Source organism: Ambystoma mexicanum, chromosome 11, assembly GCF_040938575.1.
Source record: "Ambystoma mexicanum isolate Mex_15411 chromosome 11, UKY_AmexF1_1, whole genome shotgun sequence".
Lineage (NCBI taxonomy): Eukaryota > Metazoa > Chordata > Amphibia > Caudata > Ambystomatidae > Ambystoma > Ambystoma mexicanum.
Genome location: NC_090934.1, coordinates 985,638,324 through 985,664,165, shown reverse-complemented (window position 1 = coordinate 985,664,165; position 25,842 = coordinate 985,638,324). Strand labels below are relative to the sequence as shown.

The window sequence follows — 25,842 nt, the reverse complement described above, 5'->3', positions numbered from 1 at the left end:
GCTTCGTCCTTGGGGTCTGCGAAGAAAGTAGATGGCGCCATCTCCTAATTGAAGTGAAACGAGGAGACTACCTTAGGTAAGAATGCAGGATGAGTTCTAAGGACCAACTTGTCCTGATGAAAGGTAGTATAGGGCTCTTAAGCCACCAGTCCCTGAATTTCACTGACCATGCGTGCAGACATAAGACCCACTAAGAGGGCTGTCTTAATGGTGATCAGTCTGGTGTCCGCAGATGCCACTGGCTCAAATGGTTCATCCGCCAAGGCGCCAAAAATTGCATTGTGGTCCCACACCGGCTGTGGCTTCTTGATAAGTGGGTAGAGCCTGGTGAGGCCCGCAAAATATCTTAACTATCGGGTTACAAGATGAAAAGGCCTCCTCCTCCGAGTTCCTATAGGCTCTGATGGACGCCAGATAGGTGCAGCATTTGTCTATTTGCACCCCCTGAGTGTGTGAGGTGTGCTGAGAAGGATAGCACGTCGTCCAACATGCAAGTCAAAGGATCGACTTCCTATGATTCTGCCCAGTGACAAAACCTAGTCCACTTGCTCTTGTACTGACTCCTAGTAGCGTAACTTCTAGTGCTCTGTATGATGTCTAGGTTAGCACAGATGCTTTAAAGTGACCTGTTCAGGCACCACCCTGCGAGGGCTAACCTCTGGGGGGGCCGGGTGGATGAACATGCATCGCTGCTGTGATTGTAGATGAGCTGGACCCAGCAGAAGGTGCACCAGAGCCTGTTCCGACAGACTGAGTAGTTCTGAGAACCATGGCCTCGCGTGCCACCACAGAGCTATCAGGGTGACACAGAGGTGCCGGGCCTCCCTGATCTTGCAGATTACCCTGTGGACCACCGGGAGTGGGAGGGAAGGCATATGCATTCATGTTGTCCCATTGTATCTGCATCACATCGCCAGGGAGTCCCAGCCCTGTCCCTGCCAGGAGGCAAAATGGGGGCACCTCCTGTTGGACCAGGTGGCAAAGAGTTCCACCAGAGGATGACCCCTGAAGGACTTGATCGTTCAACTGCCATTCGTAGTTGTCCGCACCCAGTCTGCTGAGCCGGTCTGTCTCCAGGTTGGACTCCCCTGGGTGGTGGATTGCCCTCAAGTGCATGTTCTCCAGAGCCCATTCCCAAAGGCTGACTGCCACGGTGCATAGGGGAGGAGACCTGCTGCCAACATGCTTGTTGATGTAATACATGCTGGTGGAGTTGTCCGTTTGAATGAGGATCATCTTGCCCCTGATCAACCGAAGGAAGGCTTTGTGAGCGAGCCCGATCGCCTTCAGCTCTAACAATTGATATGGGCCTCTTGTTGCTGAAGAGACCAAACTCAATGGACGTTGTGGTTGTCCAGGGTGGCTGCCCAGCCTTCCAAGGAAGAGTCTGTTGTGATGGTAACCTGCGATGCTGGCTGCCTGAAGGGTCTTCCAAGCCTCAGGTTGTAGTCTGTACTCCACCAGACAAGGTCCTGGTGAAGGAAGGAATGCTGACGAGTTCCGCCTGGTAACACCGCTTCTGACTTCATTAGGCCTGCAAAGTGCAGTTGCAATCGTCTCATTTGAGCATTATGTATGGCACTGCCGGTAGGCATGCCACTATGATACCCAAGAGGTGTTGGTACCACCATGCTGAAGTCACTGCTCTGCTGAGAAAATTACCTGTGGCCCTCTTGATGCCTGTGATCTTGTCCTCTGAAGGGAAAAACTCTCTCAGAGCTTGCATCCCAGATGAGGCACAGGAACGTTAGATTCTGCGTAGGCTCCAGCTGTGACTTCTTGAGGTTGACAGTAAATCCCAATTCGTGTAGAGTATTCAGGAGGGCGGAGGAGGTGTGATGGACCCCCTCCTGGGATCTCGCCCTGACAAGCCAGTCCTCTAGGTATGGATAGACATAGTTGCCCTGGGCCATAAGAAGGCTGCGACCGCATTCATGAGTCTGGTAAAAACCCTCGGGGCTAAATTGAGGCCAAAGTGTAGAACCTTGTATTGCAAATGAAAGCCCAAGATCCTGAACCTCAAAGGACCGATGAGGCTGCTAAATCGGGATGTGTAGGTATGCGTCCTTCAGATCCAGGGAGCACATCCAATCTCCCCTGCACAGTGTCTCTGCAATAAGCGCTGGGGTAACCATCTTGAACTTTTGAAGAGGGAAAGGTTCAAGGTGGAAAGGTTTAATACAACTCTTAGGTCAGCCTGGTTCTTCTCGTCTATGGCAAAAATCCTGGAGTAGAAGCCAATACCCTGCTGGGACTTCTTCCACTGCCCGACTCTCTACAAGCAATCAGATTTCAGCCAACAGAGTTGTTGTCCCAATCTGTGGCACTAGAGGGGAGGGAGGAACCGGTAGGCGGTATCCCGTGGACACGACTGAGAGGATCCAGGGGTCCGTGAACCTTGCGTCAATAGTGTGGGCAAGCCTGCCACCCACCGGAGACACGTGGACCCAAAGGGGAGTGTCATGCCTTTTTTCCCTCTGAAGCTGGGGCTAAGCAGGAGGACTGAAAGAAGCCCTTATTCCCCGCCTTGTGTTGCTTACGGCAGTGCTGAACTGGAGAACGGTCCGGCTGTCTTGACCTTCGTTCCTGGAAGCCCCGGAACCCGCCAAAGGACCGCCCCTTGTCAGAACGCTGGTGCGTCTGGCAGTACGTCTTGGGCGTTGGCTTTGTGAGGATAGGAAAGGATTTTGCAGTCCGGGAACTGTTTTTCTTCTTATCAAGTTCCTCATTGGTGGTGGAATGAAAAAGGTTGCCACCCTTGAATGGCAGGTCCAATATGCACTGCTGAAAGTCCGGGTTGAACTTGGTAGTCTGTAGCCAGGCAGTTCTCATGTCCGTAGCAATGCAGATGGGACAGCCTGAGGTGTCTATATGCGCCACTGTGGACTCCATGATCTCTTGAGCCACTATCTTGACTTCTGCCAGCCCTGTCTTGAAGCGCGCCTGACTCTACACCGGAGGTTCCGGAAGGAAGTCGGCTATTTCCTGCAAAGCCTTTGATTCACAGCTGCAAACATAGCTTCTGCATTAGACTGACCGAGGTGCAGCGAGGCGTTGGAAAAGACCTTCTTTCCATATGCCTCCAAGATCTTCTCCTACTTGCCGATGAGCGCCGAGGACAAGGTGGCCGAGGAAGACTGCAGCTTGGAGTAGAGTGAGGCCACGGCAATCACCAAGGTTTGTGGTTGAGGATGTCCCGACAGCAAGTGTGGATCCCCCTTGCCTGTACTTGGTGTTGAGGCTCCGTTTGGTAGGCTGCGCCAAATGGGGTTTAAGCCATCCCCTTTTGGCTAAGGCGACAACGTCCTTATGCATCTGAATCCCAGTTCTAGCCGTGGGGCGTAGAGTGCGGACGACAGCCAGGACACCCGCCTCTGGTTGTTCAACCTCGGGTTGTGGAAGCCCCAAGTATTTGGCCAGACCTGCAAGTCATTCATGGGATGCCTTGGTCGATGTCGGCGTGTCGGTATCCTCCTCCTCCTCATCATCATCATCGGTGTCTGCCAGGGTGTCCTGCTGGTCTGGAACAGGTTGAGGAGTACTGGGTGCCGAAGGCTGAGGTGTGCTGACCGGAGCCGGAGGCTGCTGTGGAAGCTAGTGTGTAAATGCATGGGCTGCAGGAGGCAGGGGTGCCGGAACCATGGGGCCCGGCGTGGGCAGCTGGGGCTGCACGGGGGTCTTAGGTGCTGGACCCATGGGAAGAATGACTGTGGGCACTAGCAGCGGGACTGAAGGCAGCAGGTCCCTGGTCACATCCCAAAAGGATGGCTCCCATCTGAGGAACTTTTAAAAAAATCTCTCCTCACAGGCCGGTGGGATGCTTGGGGGCTAAGTGGCACGGGAGTAGGGGCAGGGCCCTGTGTTTGCTGAGGCCTGGGCATACTCTGCCTTGCTGAATGTGGGGTGCATCTGCCCTGCAACGCTGAAGGCCACGTACCTGGCAAAGACCAGTCCCACCTGGAAACTCGTTCCCCTACTGTTACGCTCACCTGGTCTCTGCAGGGATGTTGGGGCACAGTTGCAGCCCTCCCTGGAAGTGGATCACCCTTATCAGGCTCCTTCCCCTGCACATATGCTGCTGGCTGCGACAGTTGATGACACTGCTCCTGTCGATTAATGATGATGAGCTCTTCGTCCTGCTTCTCACTGCAGGAGCGCTCTTGATGAACCAAGTTCCTTCATTGGCCCAATGTACGTGGAAGCCCAGACCGGCTGTGGCTAACCTTTCTGATGGTAAGTGTCTTTTGGATTTTAATTATTGTGATGTTGATTCCTGATTATTGTCCGTATCTTTTAATGATGTCTATCCTCTGCTTTCTCCCAATAGGTGAAATGCGGCCCCGCGGTAGTTGCAGTGCACGAAGCAAGACCAAATTGGACGAGAATGGAGTCCACGATGCTCTGACAGAAGGTGAGTGCTGGTTTAAGATTGAGCGCAAAGAGTTATGTCTTAACGAACTCTAACCTTGTCTTCATCTTTTTCCCTTGCAGGCAACGTCTTTGGATGAATTGCCGCCGTGCCACAATGTCAGGGATGGAACGCTGCTTTCCGGACGTCTGGAGATGGATGAAGAATGCCAGAGACAACAACGATGCGTTCCGATGAAAACAGGTTCCAAGGTTAGTGCTGAGGCGGGTAGATGGAAATTAAGGCTAAGATGCTGAAGCTGGTAACGGGCACTGAAGCTGGTAGCTGGAAACAAGATAAGATGCGCTCAGGCGGCGGTGAGCGTTACGCTGCCATCAGTGCAGAGCAACGCGAAGCACTCACATGAAGACTGGGCGGGCTTAAATAGTCTCGCTCTGGCCACGCCCATTAGCATTGGCTCACCGGCCCACCCTGCCACTCCTAAAGGATGCTGCACGTGTAATCCAGCTTCCCCTGTGGCCACACCCAAATAAACACACATGGAGGTTCTTGCAGGACCACAAGTAGCTTTGCTACTGGATTCTTGTTTACGATATGCATAGGACTCCCCTACGTGCACCAGGTTTCTCATCCTGATGAAGGCCGTTCCACCTACAGCTACCCAAAGATAGCTTCTATGCCGAAACACTGTTGTATTGACCCAGATTACTTGTATTGTAAACACTCCACTATTCTACAGTCGCTACACACTTGTTTTATTATGTACCCCAATTACATTCTCAATACTCTGATTCTTTATCCCTAATAGGGAATACAGGGTTTGTAATTGTTGGAAATCTATACGCAAAATGTACTTTTGGGCCATGTTACTTATGTACCATGCCATGTATTGCATTTATGTTCTATGTTGAGTATACTATGTTTCCACAAATGTATATGTAACACTTGCTACTTTTATATTAAATAAGAAATAGAGTAGCAGACATTTTCGAATTTCTTTGAAAAGTTTTGAATATCAGGATTGAACGTAGTGCTCCACTGGTCGGGCTCCCACATGACCTTACTCAATTGTGTTTTATAAATGTTTACTTACCTGGGTAGAGTAAGGCATTAACCAGGTGCCCTTTTCTAAATAGGGGAGCATACCAGGCAAAGCTCGGTATATGGGAAGAATTCTAAGAAAACTTCATACCTTTGGAGCTGTGAACTGAGTGAATTTGCTAAGAGAATCCTTGCAGGAGAGTACACCAGGTCAAGCCAGGTTGGTGAAGTGAATAGTAACTACCACAAGGAGGTAGTCAGCCTCTTAGGCTGTAAAGAACATGGATGCTCATTTTGTGAACTGTTTGTTTTGTGGAGAGAAACCTGGGGAAGGGAGTCCTCACCAGGAATTGTGAACTTTGTCCAGTTGGAACCTTTACGTTGGATTTGCATCTTTTGGTTGAACTTGTATGATATATGATATGATATGGCATTTGTAATGCGCCTATACACAAGTGTTTCAAGGCGCGACGAGGCAGGGAGGGGGGACAAGGGGAGACAGACAAACGATCCTACTAGGCCAGGTGTCATTCAGATCGCGCAAGTGCATGGGTAGGGGGGACGGGAAAAGTGCAAGGGGGAAAGGGAGAGGGGAAAGTGCAGTACAAAGTGATTAGTAAAATACAAGTTAAATAATAGGGGCCAGCTGGTGGCAAGAGCAGGATAAGTGCAGACAAGTGCTGGGAAGGGGGGCTGTAAGGATACAGAGACAGTCCCGCAGTGCAGGGGTTGCCAGGGAGGCAGTGAAGGGGAGAGTGGCTGGGCCAAGGGCCGAGATTGGCGAGTGCCCCAGTTGCTGATTCAGTACAGTTTCAGTGATTTAGCAGGGGAGAGGGGGAAGAGAAAGCAGAAGCAAAGAGGAAGGTTTTGAGGTGCTTCCGGAACCGGAGATGGTTCTCCTCAAGTTTCAGGGAGGCAGGAAGGCTGTTCCAGAGTGAGGCCCCTGCTGCGGAGAGAGATCTCCCCCCAACTCGTTGCTTGGAGAAGCGGCTGACCCTGAGGGAGTTGGAGGCGGATGAGCGAAGAGCTCGAGAAGGAAGATCTTTAGGAAGGGAGAGTTGAAGATATTTTGGCCCAAGGCCCCAGAAGGCCTTGTGGACAATGCAGAGGGTTTTGAACTTAATCCTCGCAGCCACAGGGAGCCAGTGTAGCGATTTCAGCCCTGGAGAGATACAGTCCCTGGGCTTGAGGCCAAGGACAAGTCTCGCAGTCCTGTTCTGGATGAGTTGCAGCGGGCGGAGAGTAGAGGCAGGCACATTTAGATAGAGGCTGTTACAGTAGTCCAGCTTCGAGAGAACCAGGGCTCTGGAGACAGTGAGCTTCTGGGGGAAAGAGAGGAAAGGAAGGATACCTCTGAGGAGGTGCAGCTGGTAGTGTGACTTCTTAGAAACGTCAGAAATGTGAGGAGAGAAGGAGAGTGTGGAGTCGAAGATGACCCCGAGGTTTTTTGCCTTGCAGGTAGGAGCAGGAAGAGGGCCAAGAGAGGCCGGCCAGAGAGCTGCAGGGAAGGAGGGAGTGGGTGTGCCCATGAGTAGAATCTCAGTCTTACTGGCATTAAGGCAGAGGTCGTTGGCGGCACACCATTCCTGGATAGCAGAAAGACAATCAGAGATGAGGGAAGGAGAAGAGGAGGCCGAGGGTAGCCTGAAAATGAGCTGGGTATCATCCGCATAGCACTGAAAGTTGGGGCAGAGAGCAGCGATGCGGTGGGCAAGAAGTACCAGATACTGGTTGAACAGCCAGGGAGAGAGGTTAGAACCCTGGGGGACACCACAGGTAGAGAAAAAGATGTCAGAGAGGAAAGACCCCAGTTGGACCTAGGAGGGTCGATTTGAGAGGAAAGAGGTCAGCCAAGCCAGAGCCTGTCCAGAGATACCCAGGTTATCACGGAGACGGTTGAGCAGGATGGTATGGTTGACAGTATCAAAGGCAGAAGAGAGATCAAGCAAGATGAGAACACATGGAATGTTGGAGTCAAGGTTCGAGAGTAGATCCTCACGGATGTTCAGGAGAGCAGTTTCCATGCTTCTGGCGGCTCTGAAGCCAGACTGATGGTCATGAAGGCTACCAATAGATTCAGCATGGAGATTAAGCTGGGAGATGGCCAGTTTCTCCAGGATACACGTTTGTGCACTTCTGGAAGCCAAAGACATTATCCTTAACACATTAGAGTTACTTTTAGATGAGAGGTCAAGGAAAGAATTTCAGACACAGGGCATTTTTGCTTTGGCCATCTTGACACAGGACAGACCCTTAGTTTTGGTTGTGGTAGGTAAATACCTCCTAAATTAGGGACAGTGAGGCATTTTTCAACCCCTTTATTATTTTATAAACCTTTGTGGCAACACATGCGAGTCACCTGTGTCAGAGTCTCATTCCTGGTATCTCACACCATTCTCTACATAAGTGGCAAGGACATTGGTTATACCAAGAACTCAGACCTTAGTCAAACAATGGCTCACCCGGAGTGCTTGTTTCAGGAGTTTACATTATGCAATATGATTGTTATCATGTATCGGAGCAAGAAAATCCCGAGTCAGGGATATAGCCGTACATCATAAGATTGACAAACCTCTCTGGAACATGATCCATTCCATCTAATCACAGAATGTTCCACAACTGCCACTTGAACATCATCAGCAATGCCCTAATGCATTCAGTGGAGGGGGTCGGGGGCTCACTTAATTGACCATGGTATCAACATTTTGGATGTTTTGTCTGTTGTGTTTCACTAAATTGTTTTGTTCCCAAGTATATCATGTTGTTAAGTGTAGATTATTTATTTTTCAAGGTTTGCTGACTTGAGCTATTGAACATTCTGGTAAGATTCTTTTCTTTGAGGGAGTTTGATGCCTTTTTAATGGAGGTCTGAGGGGGTGGTGGTGGGGTGGGTGTATTTCTGTCTGACATTTTCATCTATGTGCATGCGTACTGTGTTGTGTGCAGATGTGTGTGTGTTGAGCGGTATGAGCTTCATTACATGTGTACCTCCGCAGCTACTATGCATGGGTAAACGTTTTGTTACATTTTTTTGGTCCTTAAAAAGTAAACTTATGTTTGGTTGATGAGATTTTCAACATATTTGCTGCATGCCAAAAAACTGAAACAGCCAATTTTCAAATACTGTGGGATAAATAGTGCATTTTGCAGCCTCTGACAAAATCCCGTTGGGAAACATCAATCCTTGTAGGCTTTAGAACAGTGATGAACCTGTGACAGATCTAATATGAGTGTAAAGGTTTGGCAAGATCAGTGGCCTGCCAAATTTGGTGAAATTTCAAAGATGGGACCCAAAGTTACAGTGTAAAAATGTTTTGTATTTTGCTACGTAAAGTTCAATGTGGCCTTAACTCTATTACAGTTTTGGCAGCAATATAATGAAATAAAAAAAGATTATAATTTACATTAGTCGGTATTCAAAGTAAGTTTGTGCTGGCCCTTTTCATTGTTTCAATGATTCCTCACTCAACACACTTAGTTAATATGTTGCTCAAAGCTTTAGGGGTACTATTGCAAGGTCACCTAATCTCCCCATGTACAGAGATTCTTGTCACATTCTTCTCTCTTCCAATACATTTTTTTTAAAGGGGTGAATGGGTTGATGGATGGATGAATGAATGAATGAATGAATGAATGAATGAATGAATGAAGACATGATGAACGAGTGAACCCATGGATGAATGAGTGAATGGATGGATGGATGGATATTTTCGCAAAAGCACTGAAATGAGTACATTGATGGAAAAACGAGCAAAGGAACGGATAAACGAGCAAAGGAACAGACCCAGACCCGTGTGGCCTCCGTGAAGGAATCGTAAAACCGTGAACAATAGCCAGCATGTGTTGCAGAAGAAGTCAAGGGTACATGGAGCATGCCTACGCTGATAAGCAGGACAGTGAACGATGCCTGCTACCGGGCTACCTTGACTCCAGAGACAAGAAAAGCCAAGCGGTTCATCACAGCCGGTGAGTCAAGGGGAATACCGATAAGAAACTGAACAGTTGAACAAAAGTCGCAAGGTGGCAAATTAAGGAAAGTCCAAAGAGCTATTAACATTAAGGGAAAACCAGCTACAGAGGGGTTCGGCACCACATGGGTGCCCACTTGAGAGACTCGGGTTAATCCCTCATTTGTTGAAACTACCAAAACCAGAAGTCCCTAGGAGAGCCACAGAGAAAAAGTGCTCATACAGGGGTCTAGCAAAAACCCTGTACAGACCAAAGTCTTTGACCTGCACATAATTGGAAAGCTAAGGGAGCTGAATCCCGCATAGTGAGTTCAAGAGAAATAACTGTGTGATTGGCAAAAGTTGGCAAGAGTGAACCCGACGGAGGAATGCCGATAGAACGGGGCAAAGTCTGAAGTCCCAAAGAACAGTGTGTTGACAATAGTAAACCCGACAGAAGGTTGTCTACAGTGAACAGTTTAAAAAGACATTAATATTTGCGAATGCCACAGGTGAAAGTGATTTGACAAAAGCCGCAGTGAACCCGACGGAGGGAGGCAAACATTCAAAAAGGGTCTGAGCCCGGAAGAGAAGGATCCAGGGTGAAAAGCCATCACCCACCGAAAAAGGCTGTGGTGAACCCAGCAGAGATAAGCAAACATTCGAGAATGGTATGAGCCCGGAAGAGGGGGGGGTCCAGGGGTGAAAAGACCATCACCCCACCAACATGTGAATGTGACAGAGAAATCCTTTGAATACAAGCCAGAGTGAACCCGATGGAGGGAGACTGATATTCGAGAGAGGTCTGAGCCCAGAGGAGGGGGACCTAGGGGTGAAGAATCATCACCCAAGTGCAATCAGAAAGTAACTTTTGTTAATTATTTTGAACATACCAGGCCCTCGGAAGCAAGAGATCTAACCACCGAAGGTCCTGATATTGCTTAGAGCTTTCTGTGGATCTGAGCCCAGAAGAGGGGCATCACCCAACGTGCTTTCGGAAAGGAACTTTTTGTTTGTTATTTTAAGCACATCAGGTCCTCGGAGGCAAGAGACTTTTTGTACAAAAGAGAATTAACCACCAAAGGTCTGGATAGCTAAGAACGGAACTGTCGGCTCGTCCTCGGAAAGCTCGAGTGCGTGCTGTGCTCAGGAGTCCCGCATTGTCCCATCCAACTGCTTCTCTATCGACTATTCTGCTCTCCTCACTAAAACTGGTAGGTAGAAGTTTAAAAAGGACATCCTGGTCTCCAACCCAGGCCTCCATCCTATCGCTGACACCTACACCAGTGCCTCCTCCAAGGAAACTCTCACCGACATCCTCTTTGTCATTCCTTTGCCAGACCTATGGACCCTCCATATGGTCTCTGTGCTCTCTCCTTTGTCTTCCTCTCCCATTAATGGTGGCACCCGGTGGGACGCCCTCCTAGCCTCCTTCCATTCCTCTAAGGTCAACATTAATGTTTACTCTAATGGGACCCTCTTGGTCCAAGGCCCTCAGGCCAACCTTCACCTCTTTGCTAGACGCTTCTCGTGACCACTCAACTTCCTCTCTTCTCCAGCTGTCCCCTCTCCCCTTTCCTTGACTACCTCTCATCCCCCTTCTCCTCCTCAGCTACTTAGCCTTCTCCTTCCCTCAGCCCCCTCTCGGGCTCCTCCTACATCTCTGAAGGGTGTACCTCTGATCTGTACCCCTCCCCGGAAGTCCTTCAAGGATGGCAACCTTCTCCATATTGCCACTCTAAACTGTTGCTCCGCCGTGAAGCACTCCTCCGATATCTGCCGCCTTCTCGAAGAACTTGACCTTGATGTCCTCGGTCTCACTGAGACATGGTTCACGGCCAGCTCCATCACTAGCTTTGACACGCTCCTACCTGACGGTTACAAGATCCTCTCTGCACCCAGGTCCAATCGCTCTGGTGGGGGTGTAGCTCTGATCTGCCCCGAGTGGATTCCTGCCTCTGTCACTCCTACGCAGGCCTACTCCTCTTTTGAATGCCTCGTCTGCAGGCTCTCTCTCTCTCCCCTAGCCATTCCCTCACTGTGGCTACTGTCTAGTGCCAACCTGGTCAGATCTCCTCCTTCCTCTCTGAGTGGGCTGACCTCTCCTTCTCACTCCTGGTCTCAACCACTCAACTCCTCCTTCTCAGAGACTTTAACATCCACCTGGATGCTTCCTGTCCTTCCTCTGTATTCTTTCGCGATCTATGCGACTCTCTCTCACTCACTATTCTCCCCTCTGGCCCGACTCACTCTGCAGGGCACACTCTGGATGTTGGATCCCCTCAGAACTTCACCTCTCTGTTCCTCTCTCCACCCCTCTCTCCTGGAGTGATCACTGTCTCCTCTCCTCCCACCTCACCCTCCCTACCCCTCAGGCCAAGCCACTTCCATCACTGTCACCCACCTTCTCGGTCATCCGAGCCATGAAGCGCGTGTAAACTGAGGCTTTCGCCGCCAGCTTCTAACCCCCTCCACCCCCTTTGGCTGACTGTCACCCCGACGCAGCCCTCTCCACGCTCCACTCTGCTATATCTGATACTCTTGGTATCCTTGCCCCTGTCATGAGAATCCGCCTGAAGACCAAAGCCAAGCGCAACTCCTGGTACGACTCAGCCCTCGTCACCCTAAAACGCAAGAGCAGGGTGGCTGAGAGGAAATGGCGTGCTTCATGTATATCCTCTGACAAACTGGCCTGCCGCCTGCTCCAAAAGCAATACCGGCACTCTGTCCTAACCAAGAAGAGAGCTCATATCCAAGCCTGCATCTCTGCGGCATCGAACAACTCGGCTGAACTCTAAAATCTGCAAGGAACTGGCCAATCCTGCCGCAGTCTCTAGCTCTCCTGTCCCTTCCCAGGCTCTCTGCATGGCACTGGCTTCTCACTTCATCTCTAAAACTTAGGACATCCTGTCCTCTCTCTCCTCTGATCCCCCTCCCCCTACTCCCTGTACTTCCTCTGGTCCTTCTGCAGCCACCTCTCCTGCATCCTTCTCTGCCTTTCTCCTGTTATCGGCTGATGAGCTTTCTAGACAAGTCAGATTTATGAAAGTCTCGTCGAAACAGGTTCACCCCTGTTCCTCCAAAACCATAAAGGACCACATCGACTCCATGGCTCCTGCTCTGGCTGATTTCTGCAATCACTCCTTCACTATTGGAGTCTTCCCATCCCCCCTGACGCACTCCCTTGTGCACCCTCCTCTTACGAAACCCTCTGCCGACCCCTCCTACCAGCTAACTATCCCCCAATATCCATCACTCCTTTCCTGTGCAAGCTCCTGGAGAAACTGGCCATTTCCCAGCTTAATCTCCACACTGAATCTGGTGGTTGTCTTCAGGACCATCAGTCTGGCTTCGGAGCTGCCAGAAGCACAGAAACTGCTCTCCTGAACATCCGTGAAGACCTGCTCTCCAACCTTGACTCTAACACCCCCTGCGTCCTCATCTTACTTGATCTCTCTTCTGCCTTTGACACAGTCAACCATGCCATCCTGCTCAACCGTCCTCGTGATAACCTGGGTATCACTGGTCAGGCCCTGGCATGGCATGGCTGACTTTTTTCCTCTCCGACAGACCCTCCCAGGTCCAACTTGGTTCCTTCCTCTCCGCTATCTTTTTCTCTACCTGTCGTGTCCCCCAGGAGTGTAACCTCTCTTCCTGGCTGTTCAACCAATACCTGACACTCCTTGTCCATCGCATCGCCGCTCTATGCCCCAACTTTCAGTGCTATGCGGATGACGCCCAGCTCATTTTTAGGCTACCCTCGGCCTCCCCTCCTACGCTCATCTCTGACTGTCTGCTATCCAGGAGGTGTGCCACCAATGACCTCTGCCTTAATGCCAGTAAAACTGAGATTCTCCTCATCGGCACACCTGCTCTCTCCTTCTCTCTAGCAGGTCTCTCTTGGCCCTCTTCCTGCTCCCACCTGCAAGGCTAAAAACCTTGGGATCATCTTTGACTCAACACTCTCCTTCTCGCCTCACATCTCTGACATCTCTAAGAAGTCACACTACCAGCTGCACCTCCTCAGAGGTATCCTTCCCTTCCTCTCCTTCCCCCAGAAGCTCACTGTCTCCAGAGCTCTGGTTCTCTCTAGGCTGGACTATTGTAACAGCCTCTTTCTAAATCTGCCTGCTTCTACTCTCCGCCCTCTGCAACTTATCCAGAACAGGACTGCGAGACTTGTCCTTGGCCTCAAGCCCAGGGATTGTATCTCTCCAGGACTGAAATCTATGCACTGGCTCCCACTGGCTGCAAGGATTAAGATCAAAACCCTCTGCATCGTTCACAAGGCCTTCTGGGGCCTGGGGCCTCAATACCTTCAACTCTCTCTTCCTAAATATCTTCCTTCCCGAGCTCCTCGCTCATCCGCCTCCAACTCCCTCAGGGTCAGTCAATTCACCAAGAAACGAGTTGGTGGTAGATCGCTTTCTTCAGCTGGTGCCTCCCTCTGGAACAGCCTCCCTGCCACCCTTAAACTTGAGGAGAACCATCTCTGGTTCCAGAAGCACCTCAACACCTTTTCTCCTCTGCTGACCTCCTGACTGTAACCGGAACTGCACTGGCTACCTGGACACTCTGTGATCTCGGGCCCAGGTCCTTCCCCCGCCAGCGTCACACACCTGCACTGCCCACCTGGCAACCCCCGCACTTGGGGACTGTTCTGTATCCCTACAGACCCCCTACCAGCCCTTGACACCTGATTCCTGCACTTACCCATGCACTTGCCACATGCTGGCCGTTATTTACTTATTGTTATCAGGTTCCCATGTACTGCACTGTCCATTCCCCATTCCCACGCACTTGAGTATAGGCGCGTTATAAATGCCATATCATATCATGCTCAAATCATGGAGAAGGGAGACCCCCGATCCCCTGACTACCACATCCTGACTTCTGATTTATGAACACTTCTTTCTTTCTTGTGAACCTTATCCCACACTCTTGTTGTATTTAGTTGTAAGGATTGGCAATTGGTTTTTCTTAGAATAGGCCTTTTTATTTGACAAGACGCCACTGGGACTGCCTTATTATTTGATGGTCGTAGCTTGCTCCCATCTTAGATTTAGATTAGGAGTTTTTCCAACCTACCTATACAGTTTAAACCCTTGAACTGTGATCACTTGTGTCCGTCTCTATTGTTGCCACCACAAGTTACGCAATGCAATAACGAAAGTGTGCTCAGGCTGGCATTAGAAAAAAAGGACTAGCTGCAGAAGAAATGGGCCAAACATCTGGACATATAAATGTACCATGGCATAGGCCTGGGTGTGCAAGCACATAACACTACAGCCAAAAAATATGTTTTACAGTGACAATTTAAACACCAGCAGAGGGTTTAATTAACCCCTGATCCAATGTATAAAGCTGACTGTATGTATGTGTGTATGTTTGTCTGGCTATACAAATCTACACCGTTGAACCCACGTTTACCAAATTTGGCATGGATTCCTCTTTTGTCTGGGGCATGACTGTAGTTTATGTTTGGATGCAAAAAATTCACACCGTAGACACTCTCATTTACTGATGCTCACCCCAATTCACTACAGTAGGTACTAGGAGGCAAAATTTGGACAAGTGTCTGAAGCAAAATGTTCGATGCGTTAGTTGTTCCTTTGAAATGTATTACTACTGTATACAGTTCGAAAGTGTTTGTTAAAGCATTTTTAAAGGGATTTAAAAACAGAAAAATTTAAATAAACATTTCATCATACCACTCCAAATATATGAAATGGCAAGGTTACAGTTTACTTAAGTACATTCATGAGACGAGAGCACAATCAATCTTTCTTGGACATTTTCTCAAATGTGCTGAAGCCATTGAATGACTGAAACAAGCCGCACAAAAAACTAACATCACTTAGAAAAGCTCCATCTGATGCAAAGCGAAAATCAATATCAAGAGCTTCTGTACACAAAAACAAACAGCAGCACGACTTGCCGACCAGTGGACAAGAGCAACTTTCTCCAGGGAAACAGATGCCAGAGCAAACTGAAGCAAGACTTGCTGACTTGAGGACAACAACAACATCCTCCAGGGCACATGAGACACCAGAGCAAACTGAAGCAAGACTTGCCGACTTGAGGACAAGAGCAACATCCTCCAAGGCACATGAGACACCACTCGATTAGGACACGGGCAACGCTGGGTACCCGAGCTAGTATACCATAAAGGATAAATAACTCTTTGCTGTCGTATTTGCTTGGCTGAGGACATTAACTGTCTTTTCAAGTTAGTGGCTTGCTATTTTGCCCTCTGGTCTCATGCTGGGTGGGGGACAAGAATTGGATGCTGAAATAACAATAATAACGTTATACTGTGACACTACGTGTTTTGCTCTCAGAGAAAGGATTTCCTACCCTAGCATTATTATCTTAAAAACACTAGCATGCTGCCCTCTCACTATACTTTAAAAGGGTGAGAAGTCAATGATGAAGGTTCCTGTGTTCAGCTGTGCCACAGCAGTGCCTTAGTGCTGCAGAGCAACTTCAAGCAGGGAGGACTACTGGGGAGCAACAGGGTTTATTGCTGTGCCAAAGAGAAGAAATACTGCTGGAGTTGGCATGTTGGGCAGGTGTCTGCTTAACTGAATGCTCACCACCAGAGTTGATGAAGCTGACCTGTGTCCAATGCAAGCAGTCCATGTAGAAACTCGGCTTTGGCATCCTAATAAATATTACATATTTATTTTCTTGTTAATTACATAGCAAACACGGGCCTCTGGCTCGGTCAGTCATTGGTACTCTTTGTATTCGGTGCGTTCCCCCCATTTTGGGTTCAAGTAGGGAAGGGGCAGCAACTATTTTCTAGGGGTGAAGGGTCCTAAAAAGCCTGCGATTCTGCTGTGCACTTTGGTTTAAAGGAATGTTTCCAGTTACCTATGGCATTTGGAAGTCCAGTGGCCACAGACACTTTGAATCGAAACAGTTCTTAAACAGTGTAAGGACCAGCATAGCTTACTCATCACTCCTTTTCTAGTAGGCAACTTCAACTGTGCTTCATGATTCATTCCCAGTTTTAACAAGTAAGGATGTAGACCCGTGTGTTAAAGAGAGGACTGGGGACACATTATTTATTTATTTGTATTTGTTGATAGTGCAGCAGCCCGAGCGCATCGTGGCACTTATTACATTAGGAGTACACAAACTTAGTTACACATAGAAACACATATCAGCATGATAATGTACAATTACATAGGACAGTTTATCATACAAATAGTATTGGTAGTTTTAGTTAAAGAGAGAAGTTTTAAGGTTTTTTCTAAAGGCAGGGAGAGAAGTTTCTGCTCTTAGGGCAGTGGAAAGCTAGTACCATAGTTTGAGCTACATGCGTACATCACCTCTTAATCACAGGTTTGCATTAATTCAAAGTTGTGGCAGGCATCCACACACTGGGGGCTGCCATATTCCACTTTCATGTTGTTCTTCCAGTCAATCAGGTATACATTCAAACCTTCACAAACAGGACATGTATGCTTTTGCCAACTACACAAACAGGACATATAAGCATTTGCCAACTATAGCCCTTGCTCCTAAACGCAGGCAGTAGCCATAACCATAGATGTTAACATTCATAGTCCACTCACTGGCTCAGGCTGTAACCCACTAGAATGAAACAAAAGCTGCTACCAACCAGTGAAGCCTACACAGCCGGCTTTGAAAGAAGATTCAAACAGGTCAACAGGGTGTCTTGCACAACCATAACACTGAGAAACTGTTTCTCAGCAGTGCAGCTGAATTTAGTACCTGGTTAGGGCTTCTAAGGAGAAAGTCTTGTAAACCAATTAAGGAAAAAATGAAAAATTCTCTGGGCGTTCCACCAATAGTAATGCAGCATGGAATAATCAATATCAGGAGCAAAACTCCAGAATGTTCGAAATCTCTAACAGATTAACAAACACCTCTATCAAAATACCCAATATATAAGGGCCATTCTAAAATATTGAGATGCAATCCTCATAATTCAATATGGGAGCAAAGCTAAAAAAATATGCTTACCATTAACACCAGAAAGGTTCTATAAGATGAAAAACAATATTAGTATTATTAATAGCCAAGTCATATTCACCTAATCATTTTCTACACATCCTCAATAAATACAAAACATACTGTAAGGAGCGGGGCACTGTAGAGGAGTCGTCCCTTGCTCCACTACCATGCTTTCCTAAGTCTTTCTTACCATGCCCCAAGGAGATTCCCAGGATGGCTCGCCCGGTTTGGAGGTTTTCCACAAAGCAAAGTCATTCGGTGAACGCTTCTCACTTAAACGGTCAGCTGAAATGCTCAGGTCACCTGTAAACGAAAAATGTGGTTAAATGTCTGAGCATTTACAGAAGACTTTGGCGCAAACTCATTTACAGCATGTTAAATAAAAATGTACAATCATTGCATTCTGCAAAATTAGAGATGGATACATAATTGTTGTTGTCGGAGGCAGCCTCTTTCTGTGTTCCGCTGGCTGAGGTGCGGCTTGACATGCCTACTGTGTTGGTCCGGCATTGCGTGTGGCTTCTCGGGGTAGAGGGTTCCTTTCTCCGATTGAAGCGCGAGGAAGCTAGCGTGCTACTGACGCCGCTGCTTTGGCCAGGAGCCGAGGACCGGGAGCGGAGTGGAGTGCAGGGAGCAAGGCTGTGGCTGGGTGGCCCCATGGACAGCGGGCTGTGGTGTCCTGGTGGTGCTGCCTCCTGTGCCGTGCTGCCCGTTGGGACTGGGAGTGGTTGGGGTCTCTGGGCACAGGTGAGTCGCATATGGCTGGGTGCTGTGGCTGTTGACATCAGTACCGGTTGGGCCCCTCTTTAACTACGCCCACAGCTGCATATTCCCCCCCCCCCCATTATCTCTACGACCTGCTAAATAAAGCTATATGAGGCAGCCTTTGATTATCTTAAAGGTTGCGGTTTGGGGTGGCTCAGCTGTGCGGTTCGAGGTTTGGTGTAGTGCAGCCTAGTGATAGTGGGTGTAGGAGGGATTTATGGGTGTGTGTGTTGTGACTATTTTGTTAGCCCAGATTGGGCACTTTCTCACCCATAGTAATCTGCACCCCTTTTCCAATTAAAGAGCTGAGACATAGTTAGTGGCAGTGGTCAGGATACTCTGGGGATTCGTTCCCTTTGATCCTGAACCCTGTCCCAATAAAGACAGTTTCTCTGTGTTCTGCTTTTTAAACAGTTGTGAGCTGACCCACTACTAGTCTGTAACAAACATTTGCACCCGGATTGGGGGAATTTTGGCGTGAGCACTGTCTATAAAGATAAAAGTAAATGGCACCTACAAAAAAGCCTGCTCTTTCTAAATATAACCTAACAAGAAAAAAGAAGGTGCAAGCTTTGGCGGTAGCCGTAGATGAACTGAAAGGCAAGAAGAATAATCCCCAAGAAGGGCATTCCTGCCGATCAAGGTGGGATCACAGTATTTTTTCCCTTTAATCCCGCAGTTGAAATAAACGCTACAGTTCTGGAGGCACCCATTGTGCGCAAAACAAACACCTCTAATTTGGGCAGCTCGCTGAATTTTGAAGATATTGATAATAACTCCCTTTTAGATCTATGCTTGAGCATACAGAGAGGCACGACTCCACAGTTAGTAGTGCCAATTGGGAGCATGGATATCCCACAGATGGAGAGCCAGTCTAAAGATCATGTAGACCCATTTAATCTGGTGGGGACCATGCCTCACCCAATTTAATCATTGACACTACCTGCGACATTGAAGAGCAAAGAGCAACTAACAGCTATCCCGGTGCCAAGGAAACTGCTGAACTACAAGTATCTGTGGCGCCTCTGCAGTTTGCATTAAAAATCTTATTACAGATTTCTGGGTGTATATTGGCAAACACGGATGCATTGATCAATGATAAAGCACAAAGACAGAATGTGGTAGAGGAGGTGGAATGTAAATGATCAGAATCCATTCAGATGGCGAGCGAAATACAGCACCGACAAGCACCAGTCCCAGCTCTATCGGAACACAGACGTTCCACTTACACGTAAGCAGCGAAGAATGGCCAAGCAAGCGCCTAGGGGGAATAGAGCGAATAGTCACGAGTCACCTCTGACAGAGCTGGTGATGACTTCTTTTCGTTCTAAAAAAGCTAAAAAGAGAGCTGCCCGTGCCAAGAAACGGAATGCTATGGGGGATGGCCGACTGACTAGCTGGCTGATAGCGGAGGATGTGGAAGCCCCAAACGGGGCTATGGAATTAGAGACTTCAATCATTGAGTCTACACCTGAGGAAGATTTCATTCCCTTAAATACCTCCAAGGCTGAGAGTGACCAAGGCAGTACATCCATTCCGGCATTATCTACTTCAGAATCTATTAATGAGGGCAACCAAGTTTGGGGAAATGGCATTTGTATCATTAAAAATCTATATCAAAGTGGCGAATGTACATGGCTCTCACGATCGAAATTTCTGAAGAGAATGTTTTCAGTACCCCAATTAAGAGTATTACAATCTGATGACTTTCAATTCTTGGAACCACTGTCAGGATCCAATCCCAAGGTGTCAGCATTGCACTGTAAATTCATATCTAAGCCCAATTATTAAGGACATATAAAGAAGAGCTGAGGACAGTGGTTATCGAGATATATGCAGATTTGAAGTACAATGAATCCAGCTTTCAGAAGCCGGAAACAGTTTCAGCTGACTCTACTGTCGCCTGCCCCAGTCTACCAATTGGAAAAAAGCTGGAACTGACAGATGTACAATCTGTGTTGAAGTGGTTGGCAAAGACATTACCTATGGTCATTGCATGCAAACGAAAATTATCTTTGGTATCATGGAACTGCCAGGGCTTTGCCCATTTATTAAATCCAAAGGGGCCGATGACCCAGTTAATCACACACAATTGCATCTGTCTGCAAGAAACATTGGCAATGAACCCCTTGTTCTTGGATGGGTTCAAGGGTTATCAGACATTTGCTAAAAGAGGAGAAAGGGGACGGCCCTACGGGGGACTATGAATTGGGGTGTCGAATATCTTTTGCTCCAGGAGGATTGATGTGAGCCAAGATGACCACATAATTGCTGTTGAAATAGTGCATTAAGGCAAGAGGAGTACTGATGGAATGCTTGTGGTCTGCCTATATAATCCACCTGGGGCAGAGATGAGAGAGCCAATACAGAAAGCCCTGCATGAGCTACTGGCTAATTGGTTAACAACTCAAGAGAATGCTGATGTATGTGTGGTTGGAGACTTTAATGCTCATATGCTGGCGGGGGTGGGGGGAATTGAGAACTACTAACCCTAAACTGCATTCACAATGTGTAATGGTACATCATAAAGTAGAGGGGGAAGGGTGGGTGCAATTTTTTAAAATTGGGAGCTTGAGATGATCAATGGTAGAACGAAAAAAAGTGATCATCCAGGTAAACACACATGGAACAATGGATAATCGGACAGTACACTGGACTATATCTTTGTTTCCCTGAGTATGTTACTTCTTGTTAATGATATGGCTGTTGTACCAAACAACTGGAGTGATCATGCTATATTGGCATGTTCATTTGACACATCTGAAGTTGATATTCAACTGAGTAGCATGAGAAACATAAAAGTGAATCAGGCAGGTACTAGTATCAGGTGGTCCAATAGGAATGTACAACGAGCGGCGGAAGCCCTAAATAATGTGTGCTACGCGGATTTTGAAGAATTTAATGTGATGTCCATGGATGATGTTGAGGAATGGATCCACATGTTCTCTGAAAAACATGCATAACCCCAGCAAGAGCTATGATCAGTGAACAGGGGAAACCTCCTACATATGATGGGTACATACGAGACGCAAAGAGATTGTTGAGGGTGGAACTCCGACGAGCTAAGAAATATAGCATGACATGGGAGACCTATTTCTCTACTATTAATAGATTAAAGAATAGATATCAGGCAGATATAAAGGCTAAGAGAAGCTTACATAGAAATAAAACATGGCAAAGGTTAGTGCAGACCATCTCCTCGTGGAAAACATGCAACATCTGGGCACTACTGAATGAAGCTAGGGGGAATAAGATACGACAGATAGCAAACCCCATTGGTAGTGCCGAGTGGATTAGGTTTCTGGAGAACCGTAATATAGCAACTGAATGTGAGGAAACAACGTTGGTAAGTAAAATACCATCTGAACTCACTACAGATATCTCCTATGACTCAATCTTGTCCGAGATCAAATTGTTGAAATCTTCTAGGGCCCCTGGACCTAACAGACTGGCCAATGTTGTAATTAAGAGCCATCCTGACTTTTGGCCTACTTTACTCAACATCTTGTTTGCGGAGATATTGAGTGTAGGTAAGGTCACGTGCTCCTGGCAGTCGGCCATCCTAATACCAATATTCAAAAAGGGAAATCGCCTGGATCCTAATAACTACAGATTTTGCTCTATGCTCGACACCACCAGTAAATTATTTTCCTCACTAATACTGAAAAAATTACAGCTATGGATGGATCGATTTAACATCTTATACAGGTTTAATGCGGTTTCAGGCAAGGTTATTCCACCACCCATAACCTTTTGGTTATGGACATTATGCGCAGTAGGGCGCGACAGAATGGACAACCACCCCTGTACGCGCTCTATGTCGATTTCAAGGCGGCATTTGATACTATTCCTAGAGAGAAACTATGGATAAAGCTACAGAAACTAGGCTGCCCAGAAGATCTCCTGTACTATCTCAGGTTATTACCATCAGAATACTAAAGTGAAATTAAAATTAGACCAGGAAGGCCATGACTGATGAAGTCTTATAGAACAGAGGGGTTAAACAGGGTTGTGTGACTGCCCCCTTAGTGTACAATTTATATGTACATGATATACCTCTGACAATAGCCTTGGCTAATAATTGTCCTTCGAGCATTGGCAAAATACCCTGCCCGGTTCTTTCATATGCTGATGATCTTTGATCACACCATTAGTGGATTACGTCGATCAGCTCTAGCCCTTTGGGAATACTCTGGAAACAATGGTCTCGCTATTAATATAGAGAAAACTCACGTGATCCGATATACAAGTAAAAGAACTACACGTGTTAAGCTCTAGATTAATAGCATTGAAATTACATATGTTCTTGTGTATAGATACCTTGGAATCGATTTTGAACCCAAAGGTGAATATCTTATATGCAAGCATAATCGTATGATAAGAGCAGCTCAAATTACAGCCCTCTTCAAAAGTTTCACAATAAAACAGGGAGGCTACACCCTTTGGGGAACTCGCCACCTATATATCCAAGTATTCTCTCCTATGATGGTGTATGGATTAGAAGCACTGTTTCAACTGGAGCTGAACTGGTTACAACTGATTGAGGGAAAATATTGGAGGAAGGTATTGGGACTCTCGACCTGTATACCAATGGCTCTTCTAAGACTTGAGCTCTGACTGATATCTTTAAAAGCATTGGTCTTGAAAAAGAGAGTAGGGCTATATTTAAAGATGGTGAATGGAACGAGAAATGCTCTATTGACGACAGTTGCCCTGGAAATGAATAAAGGAAGTTCTACCTGCCAAATGGCAAACCAGATGGAACAACTGTTGGTCACACCGAGCAGGGCCGTACACGGAGTAAATGCATGTTGTATTGGGTAGACTGGTAGAGCTATGGGACTGGCTGGAGAACTACGAACATCTCCACAAGCTGAAAAGGTATAATTTTGTGCAATCTAGGTTATACACATTCAGGAAGCTGCAACAATATCTGATGCTATGCCCGTCCAACAGGCTCAGAAGATTTATACCCCTATTAAGATTAGAACATCTTCCCAGCAAGATGATTACGGGGATGATAGACAAGATACCTAAAGAACAGTGATTCCGTCGCTTCTGCCAGAAGCAGGAATTACTTGAAACAGCTAAGCATGTCCTAACTGAATGCCATGCAATGGTGGGTGACATAAAATATTACCTTGTAAAATATGTACACAACTGGGATACTATATGGGAGATGTCGTTTTGGAACCACTGTATGAATACCGAAAGTATGCGGCTATTAACTGCACTCTATAATGTGTGGCTGAAGGTGGAAGTCAAACTGGATGCATCATTATGAGGCCTGTTATGATATACACAAGCCAAGCTGGCATATGGAGAGTGTGGCAATGAAGAATGAGGTTAATATGCCATATAGTACGTCAAGACTAAGAGATAAAGACTATTGTTGTGGGGTGCTTAATTTGATTTTGATATAAAATGCATATTTTTATATTTTTATTTACTTTAATGTATATATACACTGTGTTTTTATGTCACTATGTTATTATGTTTATATGTCACTATATGTAGTTTGAAATAATGAATATGTGTAAAGTTTATTATTTAAACTAAATCACATTAAAGATATTATTATTACATAATGTTAGAAAACAGATAGGTATATTATTTCTTCAAGTATAAATCTAACTCTATTACTTTTTTGATCATGCCCAGCTTCCTAGTTGGATTAAAGTTGATCAATGCAGTAGTAATGTTTTAATACTTGCTTGAAGTGACCAGAACTGGCTGCACACATTACAGTACTCCTAATTGCCCGTTATTTAAACAAGCAATATTATGCACGATGAGGCATTTGATCAAGACAAAAATCTAATTTTGATAAGACTAAAGAGCAGTTCTCTACTACTCAATGGCACATGGGATGCTGTGATGCCTTTTGGCAAAATCTTTCCGTATTTAATATGCGGGACAGACAGATAAAAAGATAAGGGAAAACCAAGTTACCTATTGAAGAGCAATGGTTCTTTCTGTGTTGAATAAAGGCATTGTATAAAGCAAAGAGAAATACCACTGCACTTCAAATGAAGTACAAATCTCAGTCTATACTTTTCAACCTTAAAGTTTAGACAAATGCTAACTCACTGCAAAGGTAATTATGGTAGGAATGGACATTCGCAGGGAACCGCTGTGGGAAAACAAACTCTGATATGAAACTTGTGCTAAAAGTGGCTCATGTTAGGCCCGGTGTAGTGTAAGCAAAATGTGCAAAGCCTTGCGTAAAAGCTTTTGCGTATTTTGCTTAAACCATGCCCCAATTCCAATCATTTGTACGAGGAGCGGAGCACAACCTGCGTTTCTGCAGTCTCGCTTCCTCTGTGCCATGCAAATGCTGTAGCATTTGAGCCGGCATGCATTTTCATGCCGGTGTAAATTCTGGGATTCACATGAAGCCTGCTGGCTTTATGCACTACTCCATAAGCATCCATTGTACATTCTGCATGCAATGCTCACATGCAAGCATAAAAGAACCCTTTAAAACAGGCCACATGGTTCTCTGGTGAAGACAAATGGCTGCAGGACAAGATGAAGGCGAGTCTGAAGACTGAAGGCAGCAGAGAGAGAAGGAGGCGAGGAGGTGGAGTTCCTGGGCAATAAGTCCCATGATGGAGCAGCCACAGGTGATCATCTAGAAAAATGCTTTTTGGTTTCCAGCAGAGGGGACCGAAGTTTAACCGTCTGTTCTGGTAAGATATAGGTACAATGAGAGGTAAAATGAAGAAATTAGCTCGGAAGAGAAGAAAAGGGCATTGGAGCGTTGAGCAGGTGGAGGAACGATTTAGAAGAACGGGGCAAGAGCATGTGAATGAACCAAATGCAGATTGCAGGCATAAATAACAAATAAAAGGACACAAAGCGCAAAGCGACTGAAGAGGTGAAAGAGGAAAGGAGAGAGGCAGAAAGACCAACAGGGAGAACATGAGCCAACAAAGAGGGGAGCGCTGAGAGTGCATGATGAAGAAAAGAATTAAAAAAACACACTGACTGGAGCGGATTAGTGTTGAGACAAGAGAGCACCACCACCAGGACCTAGGGAAAGAAAAGGGTACAGAGAAAGGGGGAACCAAGGTAGAAGAGAAGAGAAAGAGGCAAAGGGAAAAAGCCACGAAACCGGTGGGAGAAAGATATCGCTGGCTTCCCAAAAGTGAGACGGGAGAAAGAAAGTCAGGTTAAAGTGGATCAGGGGTATAGTTGAGAAGAGATCCAGCTAAAGTTGGACTAAGGGCATAAAAGGAACAAAGGTGGGCGATAGAAAGTCACTAGCCATAACAATTCCTGCTCCAATTTTAGGAGAAGGCCTGCTACGCTATAATCGAAGTGTTGCCCCAGGGCAGACTGGTCTTAACCAAACCGAGGAAAAACCAGTGAACAGTTCAAAGGTTCCACCCCTTAGACACATCCTGTAGGGTAAGCTCTTTAAGCGCCTAAATGCAAGATTTTTGCCACAGGCCGAGAGCCTCATACAAGTAATACCTTCAGGCGGGTGAACAGAAGTAAACACTTGTGGATCCACACCTAGCCAGCATTTAAGGACTTGAGCATTTGTGCACCCAGGACGGTAAGCATTCTGAAGCCACGGATATTGTCTGTTGAAATTCAGTGGCACTCCTAAACAACAATAGGACCTTTGGCCACACTGAAGACACGCCCATGGAGGAGGCCCAAACAGACGAGCAGGACAAGACCGTCTTAATGACTGGGACCTATGACTGACTTGTATTAGACAGC

The 25,842-nt window shown here is 46.9% G+C and overlaps 1 protein-coding gene across 2 annotated transcripts in view; it reads right to left on the bottom strand.

The window, feature by feature from the left end:
* CARS1 (cysteinyl-tRNA synthetase 1) overlaps nt 1–25,842 on the bottom strand; it is a 1,125,505-nt gene that overhangs the window by 532,440 nt on the left and 567,223 nt on the right. For both annotated transcript variants that reach the window (XM_069624151.1, XM_069624150.1), the window contains one exon: nt 17,534–17,646. In XM_069624151.1, the coding sequence (XP_069480252.1) occupies nt 17,534–17,646 (113 nt within the window). The remainder of the gene's footprint in view (nt 1–17,533; nt 17,647–25,842) is intronic.